This window comes from Geotrypetes seraphini, chromosome 16 (assembly GCF_902459505.1).
Source record: "Geotrypetes seraphini chromosome 16, aGeoSer1.1, whole genome shotgun sequence".
NCBI lineage: Eukaryota > Metazoa > Chordata > Amphibia > Gymnophiona > Dermophiidae > Geotrypetes > Geotrypetes seraphini.
In genome coordinates this window covers 18,946,081-18,970,436 of record NC_047099.1, presented here as the reverse complement: position 1 = coordinate 18,970,436, position 24,356 = coordinate 18,946,081, and the positions used below count along the sequence as shown (strand labels likewise).

Sequence of the window (24,356 nt, the reverse complement as noted above, 5' to 3'; positions counted from 1 at the left end):
CCACAGGAGGAGGATGACCGAGACGAGGCTTGGGGACTGGCAACTCATGAGGGGGTCGCCAGGAGCGCCAAACCACGAGGAAAACCAGCAAGAAAGGCAAACAACCGGGACTTACATTGCCTTTACACTAATGCTAGGTGCCTAAGGGCTAAAATGGGAGAGCTGGAAGTCTTAGCCAACAAAAAGGGCCTAGACATAATTGGAGTCACAGAAACATGGTGGACTGATGACAATAAATGGGATGAGGCTTTACCAGGGTTCAAACTCTACAGGAGAGATAGGTCACACAAAAAGGGTGGATGAATAGCGCTATATATAAAGGATTCCATATCTTCAACCAGGATGGAAACAACAGCAAGGGCGGATGACTTGGAATCACTATGGGTTAAGCTATCCGGAGGAACTGGAGAAGACATAAAATTGGGTCTGTACTATCGCCCACCGAGACAAACGGAAGAAATCGACCAGGATCTGGAGGCTGAACTGGGGCAGGTATGCAAAAGCGGAAGAGTGGTGGTGATGGGGGACTTCAACTACCCGGGAATAGACTGGAGTATAGGGCACTCAAATTGCATGAGGGAGACCAAATTCCTGGAGGTCACGAGGGATTGTTTCATGGAACAGCTGGTCACGGAACCAACACGGGGAGATGCCACCCTTGACCTAATCTTTACCGGACTAAGGGGACCCACTAAAGAGGTGGCGGTACTAGCCCCACTAGGAAACAGCGGCCACAACACGATCCAGTACAAGCTAGAAATTGGACCATCAAAGGTGAAAAGAACTACAATGACAGCACTGAACTTCAGAAAAGGGGATTATGATGCTATGAAGATAATGGTGGGAAAGAAACTCAACGACACCGCAAGGAATATGGAGTCCGTAGAAAAAGCCTGGACTCAATGGCACGGTGCACGAAGCACAAAACCTGTGCGTCCCCAAGTTCAGGAAGGGGTGCAAAAAAAATAGAGCAAAAAACCCAGTGTGGATAACAAGTGCAGTGAAAAAGGCAATAAGTGACAAGAAGGTATCATTCATAAAATGTAAAAAGGACCAGTCAGAGGACAACCAAAAGGAGCACAAGAAACACCAAAAGGAGTGTCACCGAGCAGTTAGGAAAGTAAAAAGAGAATATGAAGAGAGATTGGCAGGGGAAGCAACAAACTTCAAATCATTCTTCAGGTACGTGAAGGGGAAGCAACCAGCAAGGAAGGAAGTGGGACCCTTGTATGATGGAGACGGAAAGGGAGTGGTAAAAGAGGAAAAGGAAATAGCTGACAGGTTAAACGAGTTCTTCAGTTCAGTTTTCACGAGGGAGGACACAACCAACATTCCGGAACCGGAAGAGATCGTAAAAGGAGATCAGGATGGTAATCTGGTCCAACTAGAGGTGAGCAAGGTGGATGTCCTCAGGCAGATAGATAGGCTAAAGAGCGACAAATCGCCAGGTCCGGACGGCATCCACCCAAGGGTACTCAAGGAACTAAGGAACGAAATAGCTGAGCCACTTCGACAAATATGCAACCTATCCTTAAAAACTGGAGAGATTCCGGAAGACTGGAAAATAGCTAATGTCACGCCCATCTTCAAGAAAGGCTCAAGGGGAGACCCAGGAAACTACAGACCGGTGAGCTTGACCTCGGTCCCGGGAAAGATGATAGAAGTGCTGATTAAAGACAGCATCTGTGAACACATCGAAAACAATGGGCAGCTAAAGCCGAGCCAGCATGGCTTCTGCAAGGGCAGGTCATGCCTCACAAATTTATTATACTTCTTTGAGGGGGTAAACAGCCAGGTGGATAAAGGGGAATCTATAGACATCATTTACCTTGACTTCCAAAAAGCCTTCGACATGGTACCACACAAAAGACTGCTAAGAAAGCTATGGAACCACAGGGTGCAAGGGGAGGTCCACCGATGGATCAAAAACTGGCTGGGGGACAGGAAACAGAGGGTTGGAGTAAAGGGCCATTACTCGGACTGGCAATGGGTCACGAGCGGTGTTCCGCAGGGGTCAGTGCTGGGACCTCTCCTGTTCAATATATTTATTAACGACCTGGAGGCAGGAACAAAATGTGAGGTTATTAAATTTGCAAATGACACCAAACTATACAGCAGGGTTGAAAACACAGAGGACTGCAAAGATCTCCAAAAAGATCTGACAGCGCTAGAAGAGTGGGCCAAAAAGTGGCAAATGAGCTTCAACATAGGGAAATGCAAGGTAATGCATATAGGGAAAAAGAACCCGATGTTCATTTATAAAATGGGGGGATCACCGCTAGGGGTGAGTAACCTTGAAAGAGACTTGGGAGTGATGGTAGACACATCATTGAAGGCGTCGGCGCAGTGCGCCTCAGCCTCAAGGAAGGCAAACAAAATGTTGGGCATCATTAAGAAGGATATCGCGTCCAGGACGAAGGAAGTCATCCTGCCACTGTACCGTGCAATGGTGCGCCCGCACCTGGAGTACTGCGTCCAGTACTGGTCGCCGTACCTCAAGAAGGACATGGCGGTACTTGAGAGAGTCCAGAGAAGAGCAACTAAGCTAATAAAGGGTATGGAGGACCTCTCATATACTGACAGATTGAAGAAGCTGGGGCTTTTTTCCCTGGAAAAGCGGAGACTTAGGGGAGACATGATAGAAACCTTCAAGATCATGAAGGGCATAGAAAGAGTAGATAGGGACAGATTTTTTTAATTATGGGGAACCACAAGTACAAGGGGACACTCAGAGAAATTGAAAGGGGGAAGGTTTAGAACAAACGCCAGGAAGTTCTTTTTCACCCAGAGGGTGGTGGATACATGGAACGCGCTGCCGGTAGATGTGATTAACAGGAGCACGCTACAGGGCTTCAAAGAAGGTTTGGATAGGTACCTGGAGGACAAAGGGATTGAGGGGTATAGATGGGAGTAGAGGTAGGTTATTGGGAGAGGATTAGAGGCAGTTACAAAGTTAGTCTGGGGCACTGTTCAGGCAATTAGGCCTGATGGGCTGCCGCGGGTGCGGACCGCTGGGCAAGATGGACCTCTGGTCTGCCCCAGCGGAGGCGACTTCTTATGTTCTTATGACGTGCGGCCTATGTGGCAGTGGGGAAGAAGCCTCCCCTTGAGGTGAAGTCTCACTCTACCAAAGGAATGGCTTCCTCATGGACTGAATCTCATGTGGTCTCGCATGAAGAGATTTGTTGTGCTGCCACGTGGGCTTCCCTTCATTCTTTTTCCAGGCTTTACCGGCTTGATGTGGCAGCTAAGGGTGATGCGGCCTTTGGCTTTCTGTTCTAGTGGTGGGCTCATTGGGTTCCCCCCTGAGATTTGGGACTGATTTGATACGTCCCTCTAATTCAGCCTCCAGTGGGATTGTACAAGAATGGAAGATTAGGTTTCTTATCTCTGCTAATCTTCCTTCTTGTAGATCTCCTCTGGAGGTTGAACTCCTGCCCATCTGTTTGGTCCAATTCACAGGTCGCCTCTTCAGTAACTGGTAAGCTGCATTTCTGTCTTTGACTAGTGTCACTAAGCATTATATGCGTATTCCACTACGTTCCATAAATTTTCTGTTTTGCAGTTTTATAATGTTTACATTATGTGTTTGATTCCAGTTGTCTTTTTTTGGCTGTAGTTTTTCTTATAATAATTTATTGAGCAGAATTGACTGGTAGCGGGAGTTCCCGCGCCCTCTCTTTCATTTCTTCTGTTTCCTGTTGTCATAGATCTACATGGCTTTTCTACTAACTGAGCAAGGCAGGATCCTCCTGGGCAGGTAGCCTAAAGGAGAGGGATTAAGTTTTAGTAGCTCTGCAACAGAAGCTACCAGACCTACAAGAACCCTCTAGTTCAGCCTCCAGAAGAGATTTACAAGAAGGAAGATTAGCAGAGGTAAGAAACCTAATCTTTCATTTCTTGGTTCAACTATTCATTTGTTTCCTGATATATCACAAGTGTCACAGAGAAGGAGGAAGGACTTTTTGGCATTTTGGTTTACAGTCCTGGCTCAAGGTGCCACTTTTATATTGAAATGCCCTGCTAAATGTTGTGTTTCTCTTGGTGGTAAAATTTTTCTTTTCTTTGAACCAAAGTAATTGTTAGATTTTATAATGACCAGAGAAGGTAAAGGAGTCTCTATGCACAGAATAACATGAACTGGCCCCCGATACTTGCTCCCAATGCTGCCTGCCATGGACTTTCAGTAGTTTCCTTTTAATTTTCTATTTCTTTGGCCCCATAGTTGATTTTGGACTAAATAATTATTAGTTTTCTGGTGGTTATCCCACCTGTGTATATTTTTTTTTTCCTTTTTCTGTTTTAATTTAATATGTGATGAAGTAACATGTTTTACTTGTCTTCATGCTTAAATTCAATAAATGATAATAAAAATAAAATGGTCAAAGTGGTTTACATTTATAAAAGTAATGATAAAGAAATAAGAAAAGAACACCATTTACACATGAAATTCGAGGGGTAAGAAATCAAAGGGAGGATAAGAAGAGATTGCTCAATAATCCATCAGACCTAACAGAACCACAAACCAAGAGTGGAAGCGTGAAGGAGTGGCTTAGTGGCTAGTGCTGCTCCTTGTGATCCTGGCCAAGTCACTTAACCCTCCATTCTTGTACAATCTCTCTGGAGCCTGAACTATTGGGTAATGCATCCATTCATACTTGGCTGCAGAATTTAAAAATAACACCAATCCCCTCTGCGATGTCACCTGTGCGGCCACTCCTCTTGAAGTTCAGTTTGATTCTGCAGCCTTGCTGAGAACTTCTAATTTTCTTCTGCTCGTGATTTTATTTCTCAATTCCCAGTATTTTATTTTCTTCGGTACTGCAGGTTTGCTCTCGTGCTGCGGATCAACTCAGTGCGAGTGATCCTTCGGTGGGAGATCGCAGACATTTTAATGTTTGTCTGCTTCTGTAGGGTGCTCTGTAAGCCTGAAACTGCAGTAAGCCCTCTGGACAGCCTGCAGATTGAATCGGATCTCCAGGTTCGGGAGCCATCTTTCCCCTGGTTCGTCCGCAAAGGGTAGAGCACAGGCTGCTGTGGTTCTGAGAAGGTATGCCGGGATCGGAACCGCGCCATGTGTCTTCCCTTATTTCCCTGAGGGGTCCTGGTGGTCGTGATCTGAGGTGACAGGGAAGTTGAGGCGGCCAGAAGATCTGAAATATCCAGTTTAATCAGCTTCTGAGGTAATCATCTCCCTATGCCTGTACTGTGTATTGCTGGCTGCCATTGAAATGCCAATTGCAGCACATGTCTGTGGTGTCTGTGAGTCACAGAGTGTGCCGATTATGGAGGGGTGCCTTATCGGGGTTTTGGGGGGTTTCCCTGCATGCCATGGTCCCCCTACCTGTAAAATCCTAAAATTGCCTTTTTTAGTGTTTTCCTGTGTTTTTCCTGGGCGTTTTTAATGCAAAATCGGCACCTGCGGCGGCCATCTTGGATTTTCTTTAAAGTTTTAAAACTATATTTTTTGGTCTTAGAAGCTTCGTTTTTGCTCCGAACTTAACGGATGGCCACCTCAGGACAGGATGGCATGGATTCATGCCTTAGATACGGTGGATGGCGACTGGATTCACAGCCTCCTGAGAGGCCCTAATGCCCTTTCATTCCACTGGAGTCGTGATTACTGCTTCCGGGGTGCCTAATTGGGCGCGGATGGCGTTTTTGTGAAACGCAAGTGCAATTTTTGGAAAAAGTCCCATGTCTGCTATTCCTGTGAGATCCGGCCGCCAGTGCCTGTTTTTCACCAGATTTTGGTCTCTGAGGTATCTGACTGACTGTAAAATAACAAACAAACAAAAACAGGAGTAAAAGGGGCTTTGCCTGTTTCTCCCACTCAGACTCCAGTACAACAGTCTGTTCTACTTTTGGATGCCAGCATGACGATTTGTTCCTTTCCTGGTGTACCAGAAAGCAGGCGGCTCGTCCCCGTCCTTGCTTCTGCTTCGGTGCATGTGCCGTTGCTGTCGCCTGTTTCTTAGGCGGAATCAGCAGAGGTGGCTGACTTAGCAGATCTGGGGTTACCCAGACCAATGGGTTCCGAGACCTTACGGATTGCTGGGCAGAGTGCCGGCTCTTCATGACTAGCCGTCTGCCCGTCTTTATTTTTGGGCTCCTGTGAACCCGGAACCCGGTTTTAAACCATGCAATTCCGATAGTATGTACAGTTCGGAGTTCTGTGCCTCTGCTGTCTGTCTCCTTGCTGCACTGTGGTTTTGGTGGAACTGCTGTTAGAAGTTTGGGAATCCATGGAGGGTTCCTTATCCTTGGACTTGGCTAAGTTGTATCCCATGGCATCGGACTTCAACTAGAGATTGGTCCTGCTGACGGTGATTTCAGCTGTGGCTCAGGTCACTAAGTGTACCTCCTTTTCCTCAGATAGAGAGATTGTCCTGCAGGATGTTCAGGACTGACGATTGCATTTTGATCTCCAACGTTCTGTTTCCGCTACAGCGGGAGGGCTAACTGCAGCGGCCACTTCTGTGTGGCCTGGGAATGTCTGAATTTTTTTGCCCGAAGAACTCTGTAGCATCTTGAACTAAGCTTGGAGGTTCTTCAGGCTCCGCTCAGTGAATGATTTGGATTCACCAGTGGTTGGGTACTACTTCAGCTAAAGGCTCAGTGAGCTGGTTCCTTTTACTTGTTCGCTCCTTTTTGGCCAAGGTTTGGATGACCTATGGCCAGTGTTAAGATCTGTAGCCTGAGGTGCTCACAGGCTCTAGACATGATTTGTTTACCAGGGGTGTGGGTCGGCCGGATTTTCATCCCTGCCAGAGTTCACCGGTCCCCCGGAGGCGGGACAGCGTTTCGGAGCTCCTTCCAGTCCTGGCTTTGGAGGTACAGTGCCTACGGGTTTTCTACTCCCGTAGGCCTTCTGCCCCTTCCTAGAGAATAATATGCCACCAGGTCTCTGGCGGGCGGGGGCCTCCCTAATTCGGGGTTGTGGCTTTCGGCCTTCCTTCTGAAATGGCAAATGGTAATCTCGGCCCTGTGAGTCCTCGTTGTGCTTAGGAATGGTCTCTGACTACAGTTTTTCCGGCCTCTGCCGGAATTATTCTTGTCCCCTCCTGTAGGAATTTCAGACAGGGCCAGCCAGGTGCAAGCCACGGCGCACAGGTTGCTGGATCAGGCAGCTATAGAGCCTGTCTCAAAGGGAAACTGGGGCACTGGGGGATATGCCCTTTCCTTCATCATGACAATGAAAGTACTCTGAAGATTACTGACCAATTATGGACCTGAAGGCAGTGAAGGCCGTCCTATGAGTTCCACGTTTCCGACTGGAAATGGTGAATTCAGTGGTGGCAGCTGTGGCGCCCAGGGAGTTTTTGGCTTCCTTGGATTTCTCAAAAGTATACCTCCACATCTCAATTTTTTGTTTTGGTTTTTCCAGATCATCGGAGGTTCCTGAGGTTGCATGTTCTCGAGAGGCACTTCAGGTCGCGGTGCTGCCCATCGGGTTGGTGTCGGCGCCCAGATCATTCACCACAGTCATGGTGGTGGTGGTTGTCCATCTGCGCTCGCTGGGGGTGCAAGCCCATCAGTGCCTCGATGACTGGCTGATCAGAGCTCCCTCTTTGGAAGGCCCTTGATGGTTTGCCAAGTGGTGACTGCTGGACAGTCTCGGCTGGGTGATCCATCTCATGACGTGTTGCTTCGAGCTGCTGCAGTTACTTGAAGTATATGGTGGTCTGGTTCCATGTGGGCAGGATCCAAGTGTTTCTGACGGACTCCGGGACGATCAAGCTTCGGCAGTATCTGCAGGTATTGGGTCTATTGGTGGTGACCATAGTTGTGATCAATGGACAAGGGCTCACATCTGTTCTCTTCAGTTGTCCCTTCTGTCCCGGTGGAATCCTCAGCAGGATGTGCTGGGATGAAGTTGCAACAACTCGCAGCTGTGAGGTGTTGTGGTTAAGAACATAAGAACTGCCATCTCCGGATCAGACCCATGGTCCATTGAGTCCGGCGATCCGCACACGCGGAGGCCCTGTCAGGTATATACCTGATGTAGTTTTAGTCACCCATAACCCTCTATGCCTCTCGTAAGGAGATGTGCATCTAATTTGCCTTTGAATCCTAGCACAGTGGATTCCTTAATAACCTCCTTTGGGAGAGCATTCCAGGCGTCCACCACTCGCTGCGTGAAGCAGAACTTCCTGACATTTGTCCTGGACTTGTCCCCCCTTAGCTTCAAACCATGTCCTCTTGTCCGTGACACGTTGGACAATGTAAATAATTTATTTTCCTGCTCTATTTTATTGATGCCTGGTTTCTCTGTACAGAGGGCTCCCTCTGCACGTCTTGGTCTGGGTGCCTCTGGCGATGGACGCGAGTCTCTCCGGTTGGGGAGCAGTTTGCCGGTCTGTGCTAGAGAGCTGCACGGGAATGGGGACGACGGGAATCCCGTGGGGACGCCCCCTAGGGTCGCGGGGATCCCGTGGGGACGCCTCCAAGGGTCGCGGGGTTCCTGCGGGACTGGATGTACTCAGTCGTGCGGCTCTTCTTCTCTCTACCTGCTCTGCTTACAGCACAGAGCTGAACGGAAGTCTTCCCGACGTCAGCGCTGACGTCGGAGGGGAGGGAGGGCTTAAACAAAGCCCTCCCTCCCTTCGACGTCAGCGCTGATGTCAGGAAAACTTCCGTTCGGCTCTGTGCTGCAGGCAGGGCAGGTAAGGAGACGGAGAGTAGCCTCGTGGTTCGAGTGGCTACCAAGGGAGGGGGACGGTCCGCCCCGGATGCAGCACAGCCGGCCAGGTCCCCTTACTTTTGTGGTGCTTCCCCGACCGACCGACCGACAACAGCCCCGGTCTGACAATCCTCCCTGCCCTGTAGCCACGAATCTAAATTACCTTCTTACAGCAGCTGTAAGAAGGTAATTTAGATTCACGGTTAAGGGCAGGGAGGTTTGTCGGACCGGGGCTGTTGTCGGTCGGTCGGGGAAGCGCCACAAAAGTAAGGGGACCTGGCCGGCTGTGCTGCACCTGGGGCGGGAGAGAAGGAGGGGGAGAAGGACGCTGAAAGCACTGGAGAAGACAAAGGGGTGGAGAAGGACGCTGAAAGGCCATGGGGAAGACGGGCCGGAGTGGGAGAGGGAATGACTCTGAAAGCACTTGTTGAAGACAGAGGAGGAAAAAGGACGCTGAAAGCACATGGGGAAGACAAAGGGGTGGAGAAGGACGCTGAAAGGCCATGGGAAGGGCGGGGGGGAAGGGCGGGGGGAAGGATTCTGAAAGCACTTGTGGAAGACAGAGGGGGAGAAGGATGCTGAAAGCACATGGGGAAGACAAAGGGGTGGAGAAGGACGCTGAAAGGCCATGGGGAAGACAGAGAGGGAGAAGGACGCTGAAAGGACATGGGGAAGCAGAGGGGGAAGAAGGATGCTGAAAGCACATGTGGAAGACAGAGGGGGGAGAAGGACGCTGACAGGACATGGGGAAGATGGGGGGAGAAGAACGCTGAAAGGAAATGGGGAAGAGAGAGTAGGGAGAAGACGCTGGCAGGGAAGAAGACAGATGCCAGACTATGGGGGGAGCGGAGGGAAGAAGATGGGTGCCAGACCAATTTGGAAGGGGGAAGAAAGGGAGAGGCACAGTAACAGAGCAAATGGAAGATGCAGAAGGAAGAGAGACAGTGGATGGAAGGAATTGAATGAGAACATGAGGAAAGCAGAAACCAGGAAACAAAGGTAGGAAAATAATTCTATTTCTTTTTTTTTTTTTTTGCTTCAGGATAAAGTAGTATATTAGTTGTGTTGATAAAAATTTATAAACATTAGAGGCTCTGGTAGAAACCCGTTTACAAAGTATGTATTCTTCTCAATTAATATTTCCAAATTAATAAAGTCTTTTTGCTTATTTGTAAATGGGTTTCTACCAGAGCCTTTAATTCAGTAGCATAATTAAATGAAATAACTATTTCTGAAGTTTATAGGGACGGGCGGGGATGGAGGGGATTCCTCACGGGGATGGGTGGGGACGGAGGGGATTCCTCGCGGGGACGGGTGGGGACGGAGGAATTCCTCACAGGGACGGGTGGGACTTTGGCGGGGACGGGTGGGATTTCTGTCCCCGCGTAACTCTCTAGTCTGTGCCAGTCCACTGTTGGTGGACTGTGTTGGAGAGCAGATGGTTGTTCAATCGGCTGGAGATTTGTATGGTCTGTCTGGCCTGCTGCAATTTCATGGGATTCTCTGTGTATTCTCGGACATTGTGCCGGTGGTTGCCTATGTCTTCATGTCAGAGGGGCATGAGGAGTCCCCTGCTGAGCCTAGGGACTCGGATGCTCATTGCCTAGGCGGAGAAGCGTCTGCTGGCCTTGTACTCCACTCCTGTGGCAGGGGTGGATGATGTGCCGGTAGACTTCCTCAGTTGTCAGATTTTGGACCCAGGAGATTGGTCCCTATCCGGGCTCGCATTCAAAACCATGTTTCTTCGGAGGGGTAACACCGCCTTCGATCTAATAGTGTCCTCAGGGAACCGGAAGGCGAACCGGTTCTTCAGCCGCCAATGGGAGGTCAGCAGAACAGGGCTCAGTGCTCTGGTTCAACCATGGACTGATGGGGAACTTCTGTATGATTTTTCCCCATGGCCTATGATAGGGCGCGTTCTGAGCTGGTGGCATCTCAAGCACCCGAACTTGCTCGGCTGTCCTTGGTAAGCAGGGCACGATAGCCCTTCCAGTTCCGGACGGCTTGGTCTTGCGACCTGGGGCTTTACACGCGGCCTTGAATGCTAGGGGCTTCTCTTCTGCTGTCATTGCCACGTTTCTTCATGGCAACAGGAATTCGATGGGGTCAGCCTCCGCGAAGGCCTAGAGGTGCTTTTCGGCCAGGTGTGCAGCAGTTCACATGGATCCCTTGGCCCCATCGATGGTGCCTGTTCTGGCCTTCCTGTGGGCTGGCCTCAGGAAGGGTCTGGCAGTTTCTTCTTCCATGTCCCCATTGTGGGACTGTCGGGTTTGGGTCCCTCTTCTCTCGGGGGTTCTCTGGTGTCTCCCCATGGTGTTGTATGCTTTTTAGGGGGGGGTCAGGGTGGCTGCGGCCTCCCTTGCGACTGCCGGGTTCTCCAAGGGACCTGAGTCTGGTACTCCACTCACTGACTCGTCTGATCTATGAACCCCTGGCTGGGATTTCTATGAGAGTTGTTGCCATTAAGACTGATTTCCTTGTTATAGTCACTTCTACTCAGGATCTGTCGGAGCTTCACGCTATGTCATGCAGGAATCCTTTTCTCCGTATTATGGAGTCTGTAGTTATTTTGAGGATCGTGTCTTATTTTCTTCTGCACGTGGGGTCAGCAGTCCATGTCTCCCAGGTAGTTTGGCTACCCACTTTGTCCTGTCGGGTTCCAAGTCTAAGACCTGTGTTTTGCGGTCTCTGGAGGTGTGGCATCTCCTTTTGTGATGTCTTAAGGCTACTAACGACTTCCGTCTGTTGGACCATCTGTTTGTCCTGGCGGGCCCCGCATGCCGGGGTCGGCCTGCTTCTGAGGCTACCTTCTCGCGTTCGTTGCATGCGGGCATTTCCGCGTCCCATGTGGCGGCAGGGAAGCAGCCTCCCCTTGGAGTGAGGGCTCACTCTCCCGGAGGAAGGCTTCCTCGTGGGCTGACTCTCATGTGTTCTCACCTGAGGAGATTTGTCTGGCGGCCACGTGGGTTTCCTTCATATTGTTTTTCCGGGTTTTACTGGCTTGATGTGGCAGCGATGTGTGTTGCGGCCTTTGGCCCTTCTGTTCTGGTGGCGGCCTTTGGCCCTTCTGTTCTGTTCTGTTCATTGGGGCCCCCCCCTGAGATTTGGGACTGCTTTGATACGTCCCGATAGTTCAGGCTCCAGAGGGATTGTACAAGAATGAAAGATTAGATTTCTTACCTCTGCTAATCTTCCTTCTTGTAGATATCCTCTGGAGCCTGAACTCTTGCCCATGTTTTGTCCAATTCGCAGGTTGCCTGCCAGTAACTGGTAAGTTGGCTTTCTCTCTTTGACCAGTCTCGCTAACATTTTTCCGCTTGTCCTTTTATTTAAGCTTATGGGGTTTTAAGGTTCCTGGGATGGTGCCCCTTCTGCTCTTTAGGCTGGTTCTTCTTTAGTGACCTGTTCCTCAGGTTTGCAGGTGTGAAATGTTTCAATTTCTTATTATCCTAACTTAGCCTTTTATTGGCAGTTGTTTATTGGCAGTATGTATTTGGTTATAATGAGCAGCATTGATTTGTATCGGGGAGTCCCCGCACCCCTCTCTCTTTTTCTTGTGTTTCCTGTTTGTAGTAGATACTCCTGGCTTTGCTACCTACTGAATTTCAAGAGGAGTGGCTGCACAGGTGACATCGCAGAGGGGGTTGGTGTTATTTTTAAGTTCTTCAGCCAAGGCTGGAATGGATGCATTACCTGATAGTTCATGCTCCAGAGGATATCTACAAGAAGGAAGATTAGCAGAGGTAAGAAACCTAATCTTTCATTGTCCTAGGGACCATAGTTAGATTGTGAGCCTGCTGGAACAGATAGGGAAAAAACACTTAGCATATCTGATCATCATTCAGCGTGCTTAGGATCATCTTGGGGTATATAAGTGGTATATAAATAATAAAATAAATAAACTGAGTGATCTATAACCCAGGAAAAGTTGGTGTGGATGAAGCATGGAGGAAAGAGGCATAGATGTTCCCTGGGAATCTGCTGAAGTTAAAATGCTATCAGAGGAAGGAGTTCCCCAGGTGTCTACCACATTTCTTAACTGTTCATCCTTCTGTATTGATTCTGAACAATATAGGGGTAATTCTCTTTCAAAGACATAGGAGTTTATACTTTAGGTGAATAATCTCTAGTTGCGAGTTGCTTGCAAAAGATCCTCAATCACATATTTCAGCTCCTCCTCCTTCACCAGTGGAGTATAGTGTCCTCTTCAGTTTTTCCTTTTGCAAGCGAGTTGAGAAGGTGTGTTCTGATCTGTTTTGTACAGTTTTTCTTATTCTCATGTTTTTTCATCCGATTCATGAGGCCCCCACAAGGGGCAACTCTGCCTGGGAGATGACTCCACAAGGGTGGTTTGCAGCTCACAGGGCAACCCCTGGGTGTACCTTCTGAGCCGGTCTGCTTTGTGCATGCTTAAAGCTTAGTACGTTCCCCTGAGAGTTAGCTTGCCTTCTGATTTATTAGAGGATTGAGCACAGGCTATGGTGCCCCTGTGTTAATCCCTTGGAATATTAGGGAGCTAGCTGCATTTTAATTTCCCACCATCGCACTGTGAGGATTCGTGGACTTGAGCTCACAGTCAGTACCAGACTGAATGACAACCCAAAGATCTCCCATCTAGAACAGTTTTGAAACAGAAAGTTTTCTCCCTTCATTAAGGCTGCAGGAAAGCTGGCACAGTGAATAGAGCTCATTATTCCCTATGGAGAAGATTGGGAAGTCTGAAATTTCATTTTTCAGGGTTTCTGGGACCAGCGATAGGGTTCCCTTCCTCCAAAAACCCTTCCCTGAACTTTTTAAATGTTAGGGGAGCCCCACGGGCCGTTTTTGTTGTGAAATCTCTGGTGGTGGCCAACTTATTTATAAATGATCTAGAAATTGGAATGTCGACTGAGGCAATTAAATTTGCAGATGACGCTAAATTTTTTAAAGTTGTTAAAATGCATGTGGATTGTGAAAAATTGCAGGCAGACCTTAGGATAGGGTTGCCAGATTTTCCAATTGGAAAATCCAGACCCCTAGACCAGCACAGTTCCTCACATTTCTACCCTAATCCTGCCCCTAGTCCCACCCTAGCCCAACCCCCTGCTGCCTGCTCTTGTCAGGCAAAGAGGAAGTCCACACATGTGCAGATGCCATGCAATGACATTACACGCACGCATGCATGTGATGTCATCGCATGGCGCATGCGCAGACTTCCTCCATGTCCGACGTGATTTGTGGAGGCTTTTCAAAACCTTCCCTCCAATGTTCGGCAATGGCCAAAAAAGCAAACAAGATGCTAGGAATAATTTAAAAGGGATGTTTAACAAGACTAAGAATGTTATAATGCCTCTGTATTGCTCCATGGTACGACCTCACATGGAGTATTGTGCTCAATTATGGTCTTATATCAAGAAAGATATAGTGGCACTAGAAAAGGTTCAAAGAAGAGTGACCAAGATGATAAAGGGGATGCAAAGTCTAAAAAAGGGATACAAAGAATTAAAAGGTTAGGGCTCTTCAGCTTGGAAAAGAGAAGGCTGAGGGGAGATATGATTGAAGTCTACAAAATCCTGAGTGGAATAGAACAGGTAAAGTGGATCAATTTTTCACTCCATCAAAAATTACAAAGACGAGGGGACACTTGATGAAGTTAGAAGGAAATACTTTTAAAACCAATAGAAAGAAATATTTTTTTACTCGGAGAATAGTTAAGCTCTGGAATGCATTGCCAGAGGATGTGGTAAGAGCGGATAGCATAGCTGGTTTTAAGAATGGTTTGGACAATTTCATGGAGGAGAAGTCCATAGTCTGTTATTGAGAAAGACATGGGGCAAGCCTCTACTTGCCCTGGATCGGTAGCATGGAATGTTGCTACTCTTTGGGTTTTGGCCAGGTACTAGTGACTTGGATTGGCCACTGTGAGAATGGGCTACTGGGCTTGATGGACCATTGGTCTGATCTAGTAAGGCTATTCTTATGCTCTTAAGGCATGAAACACAAATGTGTGGATGTTGCAGAGCACAAGAGAAGCCAGTCCGAGGTCCTATGGGGGTTTACCCCAGATTTTGTTAATCTCCTCTGGAAAGCCTATCTCACAGGTCCAGGACACGTTGCACTGACTACAAGTGTACCAGCGTTGGACCGGGGAGTGTTCCCACTCTAGAAAACCTCCCTGTAACTGAGGCACTATTAGCCTGTGTGATCCAGAAGAACAGGACTGTGAAGATTGGAGGTCAGACTCCATGAATTTACTGTCCCAAGGTGCAGCTTCCTCTCTGGGGAATTCCAGTTACTTTGGAGGCAATAGCAGTTCTTGACCAGGGAGATTTATCTGTGCACCGGCTTTCCAAGTCTTCTGTATCACATGTTACTACGAATGCTCTCAGGGAGTTGAAGCATGGTTATCAGCAGCTCAGATGCTCAGGCCATCTTTTTTCCTGTGCATCCAGACATCACCTCGCTAGTCATGGAGCAATAGGAGTCTCCGGAGGGCCAAAACAATATCCAAACTTTTCCCTATGGCTCCTGAATTTCAGCAGCTGTTTAGCCAGCTGAAGGTTGATTCCATGATGGCTCAAGTAACAAACTTCTTGTATAATCCCACTTTATTCCGGGACCAGTGGATTATGCATCTCTAGCCTCCAGGCACTGTAGAAAGCTTCAAATAATTGAAGGCATAACCCCCTTCCCTATGCAAGCTTGTAGAAGTTTATTTCTTCTGCTCGTGTTTTATTTGTATAGTTTCAGTAATGTTTCTAGTATTTCTCTCACGTGTTGGCCATCATGCTGTGAAGGTTCCCTTTGGGGACATCCTTGTGGTTCCCTGTGGGGACATCTTTGTGGAGATCATGGACGGTTGGAGAATGTCTGCTTCTGGAGGGTTACCTGCGTGGAAGTAAGCCCCCTGGACAGCCTGCAAGACAGATGGGGCTCTGGGATTGGGAACCAGTTCACCAAAGGTTCATTCGCTAATGGGTGCAATGCAGGCTGAACGGTTCTGTGAAGCGCGCCGGAATCGGAGCTGGACTGCATGCCTCCGCCAGGCGGTTGCATGACGAATCCGAAGGTGGTGGAGGTCACTGGCCATGATGGTTGGGCAGTCAGATGACTTGAAATCTAGCTTTACAGCTTCCTGAGGCATTTGATCTCTTTATATGCTCTTTATAGCATTGTCTGCATTTCTCCCTGCAGCTCTGTATCACATTGAGTAAATAAGGTGACAGCCTGGCTTGGCGATTTTGGAGGGGGGTCTTAAAAAGGGATTTTTGGGTGGTTTCCCTGAATGCCCTAATCCCCACCACCACCTCTAAAATCCTAAAATCGCCTTTTTCGGGGGTTCCTTGATATTTTCCCGGGCAATTTTATTGCAAAATCGGCACCCGTCAGCCAACTTGGATTTTCCAGATTTGAATAAAGCTATATTTTTTTACAGTTAGGAGCTTCGTTTTTACTACAAACTTTACAGATGGACTTCTCAGGTTGAAATGTATTGATATCATGCCTCGTTTGTGGTGGATGGCTGTCGGTTGCGCAGCTGCATTCTGTGCAGCCCGCGAGGAGGATTACATTTGCATGGAAGCGGTGCCTTTCACCTCAGGGGAGACCCTCATTGAGCCTTCTGCTCCAATTTCAACAAAAATCACATTTGGGGGCTCTTGGGTGAGCATTGGTGGCATTTTGGCCTAACGCAAGCGTGTTTCCGGAGAAAAATTTGATAAGTTCCCAAAGTACTTTAAGACTGAGGAGCACAGGGCAGCTTTTGCCGCAGGAGTCCTCCCTTTTCCCTGGAATTGTGCGTAGGCTCTTTCAGGCATAATTCGTAAACAGTCCATGCCTGTAATCATTCTTTCAACATTTAGCCATCTGTGGGGAAGTCGCCACTGCTTGGCACGGATCTCTTGCTTAGTCCCCCAGCAGGAACTGTAGAGCATCAAAGGGTGATGCCTGTGATAGCTTTGGGCACTCTCCTAATCCCTCTGCTTTCACAGGGAAGTTTGGCAGTGGCTGCTGATGTGGAATGTTTGGTGGAGCTCTGTGTTCAGGTTCTGTGTGGGTCTTGGGACCTGAATGACGATCCCATAGCAAGCAGGTTCCTATTACCTGCTTGTCTGGAGGCCCTCATCACAGAACCACTGCAGGCTTAGCTGGTCCAACAGGAATGTTCTCTCAGGAGTGATTACGAGGCAACTATCTGCCTCCTTTCCTTGATACTCCGATGCGAGTATCTCCTGTCGGAGATTTGGGATAAACCAGAGGGTCCCCAGTTTTGCGCTAGGGCCATGTCCAGGATTTGTCCTCTGGCAGGCAGTTATACTAAGCATTTTGCTGTGACTCAGGTCACCATTCACTCTTCTTTCTCTCCTGACGGAGGAGTAGTCCTGTAGGATGTTCAGGACAGGAGTACATATTTCATCCTTACGCATCCTTTTTTGATTAAGCTGTGGCCAGGATCTAGGTGGCACCGACATCGTCCTTCGTTACATGGGCATGCCTCTCCACAATTCACCTTGCCCTGTCTCAGTGGTGCTGCATGATATGGAATTTCTCATTCCTGGGGTAGATTGTATGGCTGTCACCTGATCAGACATTCTGAAAGTTTGCACCAAGCTGGATGCTTATTCAGTCTCTGCCCGGAAAATGCCACAGATCAGGCAGCAATCTGTAGACTTCTCCTATGAAGCCACTCTGAGTATGCTTCCCCTTTAGGGACGGCGTTAGTTCGGCCAGGTTCAGGAGGATCTCCTGGCAAATGTACAAGACCTCAAACCAATGGCTTTGCCTGGGAACAGGATGCATCCCATCAGGAGCTCGGGGCATTCTTTCTTTTAGTCCCTTTGGACGTCTTCACCAGTATGACAGTCCTCCCTCCTCAGGGCAGAGGTGCCCTGCGTTTCACAGACCCCCGTTTCAGGGGATCTGGCTGGCAACAATCCTGAAACAAACATCCAGCAGCCTCTCTCCCCCCTCCAGAAGACAGGTCTGGCGTCTGGCCTTTGGCTCTCCCCCTCGCATCGAGGAGGGGCAGCTATCTACTTTGTTGGCGGCATGGGAGACTGTCACATCAGACCACCGGGATTTTGAGGTGTTCACACCAAATACTTTCTTTCCCCTGCAGGTCGCCCGAGATGGTGCTTCAGATACAGACTGCGGTCCGCAGATGTTTGTATCTTGCGGCCCTTGAGCCTGTGCTAGCAGGCGACTTGAAGCTCAGGGAGATACTCGTTATTATCCCAGGACAAGCAGGCAGCCTATTCTTATGGGTGACGTCATCCACGGAGCCCGGATGCAGACAACCTCGCAAGCAGACTTGCTTGTAGAAACTAGAAGTTTCGAGTCAGCCGCACCACGCATGCGTGAGTTCCTTCCTGCCCAGCGCAGGGCGCGTCTCCTCAGTTCTCAGTTTTCCGCAGAGCCGAGAAGTTTGTCTTTGACTCTCTGCGTTTAACTTTGTTACTTCATGCCTTCTCTCACCGCGGATTGTGTTTATTTTCTTCACGAATTGCTGTGTTCTTTTATTTCTTTTCTTTTCTAGTTTAAAAAAATATATATATTTCTTCCGTTTGACTGCTGGGGCAGGTTGCTTGGCCACAGCCCGTGGGCTTTGACTTTGCGGCAGCTATATTTCCTCCTATATCCCAGCCAGCAATGGGCTTCAAGAAGTGTAGCCAGTGCCAGCGTGCGATTTCCCTCACGGACCCACACCGTTGGTGCCTCAAGTGCCTTGGGCTGAACCATCAACCAAAGTCGTGCGAGCGCTGTGCTACTCTTCAACCTCGAGACCTAAAACGTTGTTGGATTTTAGTGGAGAAGCTTTTCGGAATTGGTTCTTCAACCACTCCCTCGACTTCGCAAGCAGCCTCGATCCCACCTTCGACCGAGGGTCCTCCTGCCTCCACGACTCCGACCTCGAGCCTCATCAGACCTTCCTCGTTTGCAGCAGCTTTTTCCTCGAATACACCTACTGTATCTTCCCCTGCATCCTCAGGTCAGATAGCTCAGCAGAAAGTTCCAGCGGTGGTAATCAAGGTTGCTAAGACTTCCAAGTTGAAGCACATTTCTACTGCCACTTTGGAACCTCCAGCCAAAGCAGGTGGTCCGGTTTCAGATGCGGATCCATCCTTGCCGGCTTCTTTCCAGACCATGTTAGAGAAGCAATATATTCAATTCCTAACTAATATGGGACCGAAGCTAGCTACTCTAATCCAGCCTGGGCATTCTGCAGACTCCCGCGAGGTCGAGCCTCTTCCTATGCCTCCGGCTGAAGCTACACACTCGATGCAGGGAGCAGAGTCTCTGCGAGTGTCTGGTCTGGCATCTATGCACTTGAAGCAAGGAGCAGATTCTTTGCAAGTGCCTCAACAGGAATTCTCACACTCCATACAAGGAGCAGAGTCTTTGGGAGTGCCTCGAGATTCCTCCACCAAACCTCTTGAGCTTCGATCCACAGCTTCTAGCCCTATCCATTCCTTGGTAGCATCGTCTGCTGCCTTTTCCTCGATCTTCGCAATCTGCTTCCAAGCACCACTCTCACCGGCGATCGAGACCTTCCTCGAGGCATACTTCCAGGAATAGCTCTTCTTCCAAAGAGCGTCCTTCTTCAGCTAAGCCTCATGCTACACCTTCCAGCTCTAATAGACCACCGACTCCTTGATCGAAGTCCCTGCTTCCAGACCTCGAGGACTCAATGGCTTCTATTGCTTCGTCCAAGTCACCTTATTCTTTTGATGCCTATTTTCCAGCCAAAGCTTCATCTTCGACCCAGGCTGCCTTGATGTCCTCGAGTCGTCCTTGAGGCAAGGCATTAGCGGATCAGCTATCTTTCTCTTCTTTTCTTCATCAGATGGCTGCTGACCTGGACCTTCAATTAGATGCTGGTTCTAAATATTCCAAGGAGTATCATGCATCTTCCTCAACCTCCTGCAGAGTCACTTAAGCTTCTTCTTCACAAGCTTTTGTCTTAGACTTTTACACGATGCCTGGAGACTCCTTATGCAATTACTGCTGTCCTTGGCAAGTTGGACTCCATGTATAAAACTCTACATTGCAAAAGATTTGAGAATTCACAGTTGTCTCACTTGTGGAGTCCTCCTTGAAAAGATCCCATCCTTCCAAGGTTTATGCTATTGTTCATTCTGGAAGGGAAAGGAAAACCATGGACAAGTTTGGACATCGCCTCTACTAGAATGCCATGATGTCCTCCAAAGTCCTCAATTACAATTTTCATTTTGTCACTTATTTCAAGTTCCTCATTGATCTCCTTACTAAATTTCTCATCTATTTAGATACTCAAAAGTACTTTGAATTTCAAGAAGCCATAGCTACGCTGTCACAACTCGGATTACATCTACTTCAGTCTTCTTATGATGCCTTTGAGTTGTCCGCCAGGGCGACTGCTTGTTCTGTAGCAATGCGCCGCCTAGCCTGGCTTCGCACCGTTGACATGGATCCTAATCATCAGGATCGCTTGGCTAATATTCCTTGTGCAGGCAATGACTTCTTCGATGAATCTATCGAGGCAGCCACCAAGAAATTGTCTGAACATGAAAAATCCTTTGCTTCTATTTTCAGACCAAAGCCTAAGCCAGCTCCTGCCAAGCCTGCACGCCCTCCTCTAATTTTCCAGAGGCGTTTTGCTCCGAGTATGGCTCCTTACACTCGTCCACCTCTCCAAAAACAGCAGAATCAGTAGCAACAGAAATCTCAACCTTCTGCTGCACCTAAGGCTATGCAGCCTTTTTGACTGTTTAAAACAGAGCATAACCTGCACCGTTCTGTCTCTGACCTCTCTTCCCCCCTTTGGAGGTCGTCTCCATCATTTTTACCAGCGATGGGAGACAATCCATCTGACCTATGGCTGCTGTCAATCATCAAGGAAGGATACTGTCTTCATTTCACTCAGGTTCCACCAGAGCTTCCTCCATGAGAGTATCCTTCCAGTCCATCCCAGACCGCCCTTCTTTTCGGAAGCTCAAGCTCTGCTTCGTCTCCATGCCATCGAACCAGTTCCTTTGGAACAGCAGAATAGGGAGTTTTACTCCCGTTACTTCCTTGTTCCAAAGAAGACGGGCGATCTGCAACCCATTCTGGATCTCAGGGCTCTCAACAAATTTTTAGTCAAAGAAAAATTTTGAATGTTGTCCCTGGCGTCGCATTATCCCCTTCTGGATCAGAACGACTGGTTATGCTCTCTGGATCTCAAGGAGGCCTATTCTCATATTCCCATTCATCCGGCCTCCCATTAATATCTCAGATTTCGGGTGGGGAATGTGCATTATCAACACAAAGGTCTCATCGCTCTTCGAGATCTGCTTCCAGACACAGTTCTCATCACCGCTCGAGGCCTTCATCGAGCTATACTTCCAGACATGGCTCTTCCATTAAGCCTCGTTCTACTCCACATACTCCTCGTTCGAGGTCTTCCTCGAGGATATTCTACATTCGATTGCCTCGTCCAAGTCACCATATTCATCTGATGCCTTTTTACATGCTGAAGCTTCGTCTTCGACACAGGCTGCCTCAACGTCATCGAGTCCTTCTCGAGGCAAAGCCCTGGCGGATCAACTCTCATTTTCATCTTTTCTCTGTCAGATAGCTGTGGACTTGGATCTTAAATTAGATACTGGCTCCAAATACTCCAAGGAGTATCTCGAAGTCATGCATCTTCCTCAACCTTCGGCTGAGTCACTTAAGCTTCCTCTTCATAAACTTTTAAACTAAACTAAACTAAACCTTAGGTTTGTATACCGCATCATCTCTACATTCGTAAAGCTCGACATGGTTAACAAGAGTTAGGGTAGAAAGGAACGCCAATATAGGGAAGAGGAAAAATGAAGAAAAAATTTAGGACTAGATTAACCAGAGAGGGAGGAGGAGTTACATTTTTGAGAATAACCAAGTTTTCAGATGTTTACGGAAGAGTTGGAGGGAGCTCAGATTCCTAAGAGGGGAGGTAAGGTTGTTCCAGAATCAGACTTTTGGTCGGTGCATGGAGACTTCTTTTTCCTTACCAGATGTTCCAGGAAAATTTGATTCTCGCTATAAAACTGTACACCACAAAGGGTTTGATAACTCTCAGTTATCTTATCAATCCCTGCTTGTTGAATCCTCTTTGAAGAGATCCCATCCTTCCAAGGTCTATGCCACCGTACCCCCTGGAAGAGAAGGGAAAACTGGCTCATCAAAGATTCAACATCTCAAGGGGTTATTCTAGCGACCCAACAGACTACCTGGTTCCTCCAAAGTTTGGGATTCAAAATCAACTTTCTCAAATCTTAACTTCAGCCTTCACAGACTCTACAGTTCATTGGAGCTGTTCCGGACACTATCCATCTCAGAGCTTTTCTTCCGCAACAACGATTAGAAGCTCTTCGTCACCTCTGTCATACAGTGTTTTCCCGCTCCTCCGTCTCAGCGAGACACATGATGGTACTTCTGGGTCACATGGCCTCCACAGTACATGTGATTCCTTTTGCCAGACTTCACCTCAGAATTCCTCAGTGGACCCTGGCAACTCAATGGATGCAAATTTGCAACCCTCTTTCTCGACACATATTTTATTTAGAATGCACCAAACCACACAGAACTGCTCCTCAACTTTTTGTCTCCTTCGATCCAAACAAGTTGGGACATCCTATTTCTAAGCGTACCACCTCCAACTGGATGGCTGCTTGTATCTCATTCTGCTATGCCCAGGCTGGATTAACCCTACACAGTAGAGTCACAGCCCATAAAGTTAGAGCAATGGCAGCTTCAGTAGCTTTCCTCAAATCTACACCTATTGAGGAAATTTGCAAGGCTGCTACTTGGTCCTCGGTTCATACCTTCACTTCTCACTATTGTCTGGATACTTTCTCCAGACGGGATGGACAGTTTGGCCAAACAGTATTACAAAATTTATTCTCCTAAATTGCCAACACTCCCACCATCCCATTCTGGTTAGCTTGGAGGTGAGAATACCTGCCTGCTTGTCCTGGAATAAAGCACAGTTACTTACCGTAACAGGTGTTATCCAGGGACAGCAGGGAGCTATTCTCACAACCCACTCACCTCCCCTGGTTGGCTTTCTCTGCTAGCTATCTGAACTGAGGAGACGTGCCCTGCGCTGGGCGGTAAGGCATTCGCGCATGCGCGGTGCAGAAGACTCGAAACTTCGAGTTTCTTCAAGCAAGTCTGCTTGTGAGGCGTCTGCATCTGGGCTCCGTCGGATGACGTCACCCATATGTGAAAATAGCTGCCTGCTGTCCTTGGATAACACCTGTTACGGTAAGTAACTCTGCTTTATGGTAAGTAACTGTGGTTTAATGCTGAGCCTTTACAACCTTTCTCTTAAAACCAAGCTTACTGAAGGCTCTCTTAAGAACCAGGCCAGCATTCCTCCCCTCAAAGATTACCTGTGGAGTCTGATTTCTAAGAAAGTCCTCAGAGTTCAATCTCCGATCTCTAAGGAAGTCCTCAGAGCTCAATAAGTTGCTGTGGGATAGGGATTAATAATTTGCAAAATTTACAAATGACCCAATGTGACTTGTGTTGATAAATTGCAAGTTGAATTGTGGCCTCAGAACCATGGTAAAATAACCCCCAACTTTTAACACACTTGAAAATCTCACATTAAAATGTGCAAAACCCATTTCTTAGTGCATTTTAGTAAAATGTTCTAAGTAAAAGATTTTATATCAGACACAAAGGGCTCCTATTATGAAGGCGCATTAGCGGGTTTAACGTGCACAACTTTTAATCATGCGCTAACTCCCGCGCTAGCCGGAAAACTACCGCCTGCTCAAGAGGAGGCAGTAGTGGATAGCACGGCCGGCAGTTTAGCGCGCGCTATTACGTGCATTAAACCGCTAACGCGCCTTTGTAAAAGGAGCCCAAAATGATTAAATACATTTTGCAACCCCTCTCAAAGCAATCAATTGAATAAAATATGGTTTCTTTCTTTTTGTAGGTTTTAGCTTTGAGGAAGGCTTACATATTACAACACTGGAACAAATTAGATATTTTTATTGTATTAACTGGAATCACTGAGGTCATCCTTGCACACATTGCCCCTTCTTATAATACTGCTGTGCTCCTGATTAAGATTATGAGAATATTTCGTTATTTTCGCCTTTTAAGAGCCTTACGTCATTCCAAGGTAAAAATATACAAATAAATAATTTTGTATTCATGTTGCTTATCACCTTACAAACTGGTTTTGTTATTTATTTCTATTTTAAAACTGTAAAATCAATTTGCATGATTTAATTTCATTTAATAATTATATGACCTACCTAGTATTTGCTTAATAACACAGCAAAATCAGCTGGTAGTTCTATAATTGTGTATTTGTGTGCATTTTTTTAAAGTACATGTACTCTTTCCAATGCAATAGGTGTGTCATTCTGAACAAATGGGTTATCTCCCCCAAGCCACGTGCCTTTGTAAAGGAATCCACTCCAAATTTTTTCACTAATTCTCCAACTTCACAGTTTTTCCCTTCAGCATGTGAGCCGGAAGGAGTGTTTCTGTTTTGCTCTGTTTTTTTCTTTATTTTCTTTGAGTTATTTTTGGTTTCATTTTTTTTGCTTAGAGCTTCTCCATTTCCATCCCCTTTATCATCTTGGTCGTTCTTCTTTGAACCTTTTCTAGTGCAACTATATCTTTCTTGAGATCTCAGCTCTGGTGAAGAGGCAGGACCCAGTGGTCTTCAGAT

General features: G+C 47.6%; 1 protein-coding gene across 12 annotated transcripts in view; it reads left to right on the top strand.

The window, feature by feature from the left end:
* The window catches only part of LOC117350768 (sodium/hydrogen exchanger 10-like), a 753,575-nt gene that overhangs the window by 411,791 nt on the left and 317,428 nt on the right, over positions 1–24,356 (top strand). For all 12 annotated transcript variants that reach the window (XM_033925346.1, XM_033925349.1, XM_033925353.1 and 9 more), the window contains one exon: positions 23,610–23,798. In XM_033925346.1, coding sequence (XP_033781237.1) covers positions 23,610–23,798 — 189 coding nt within the window. The remainder of the gene's footprint in view (positions 1–23,609; positions 23,799–24,356) is intronic.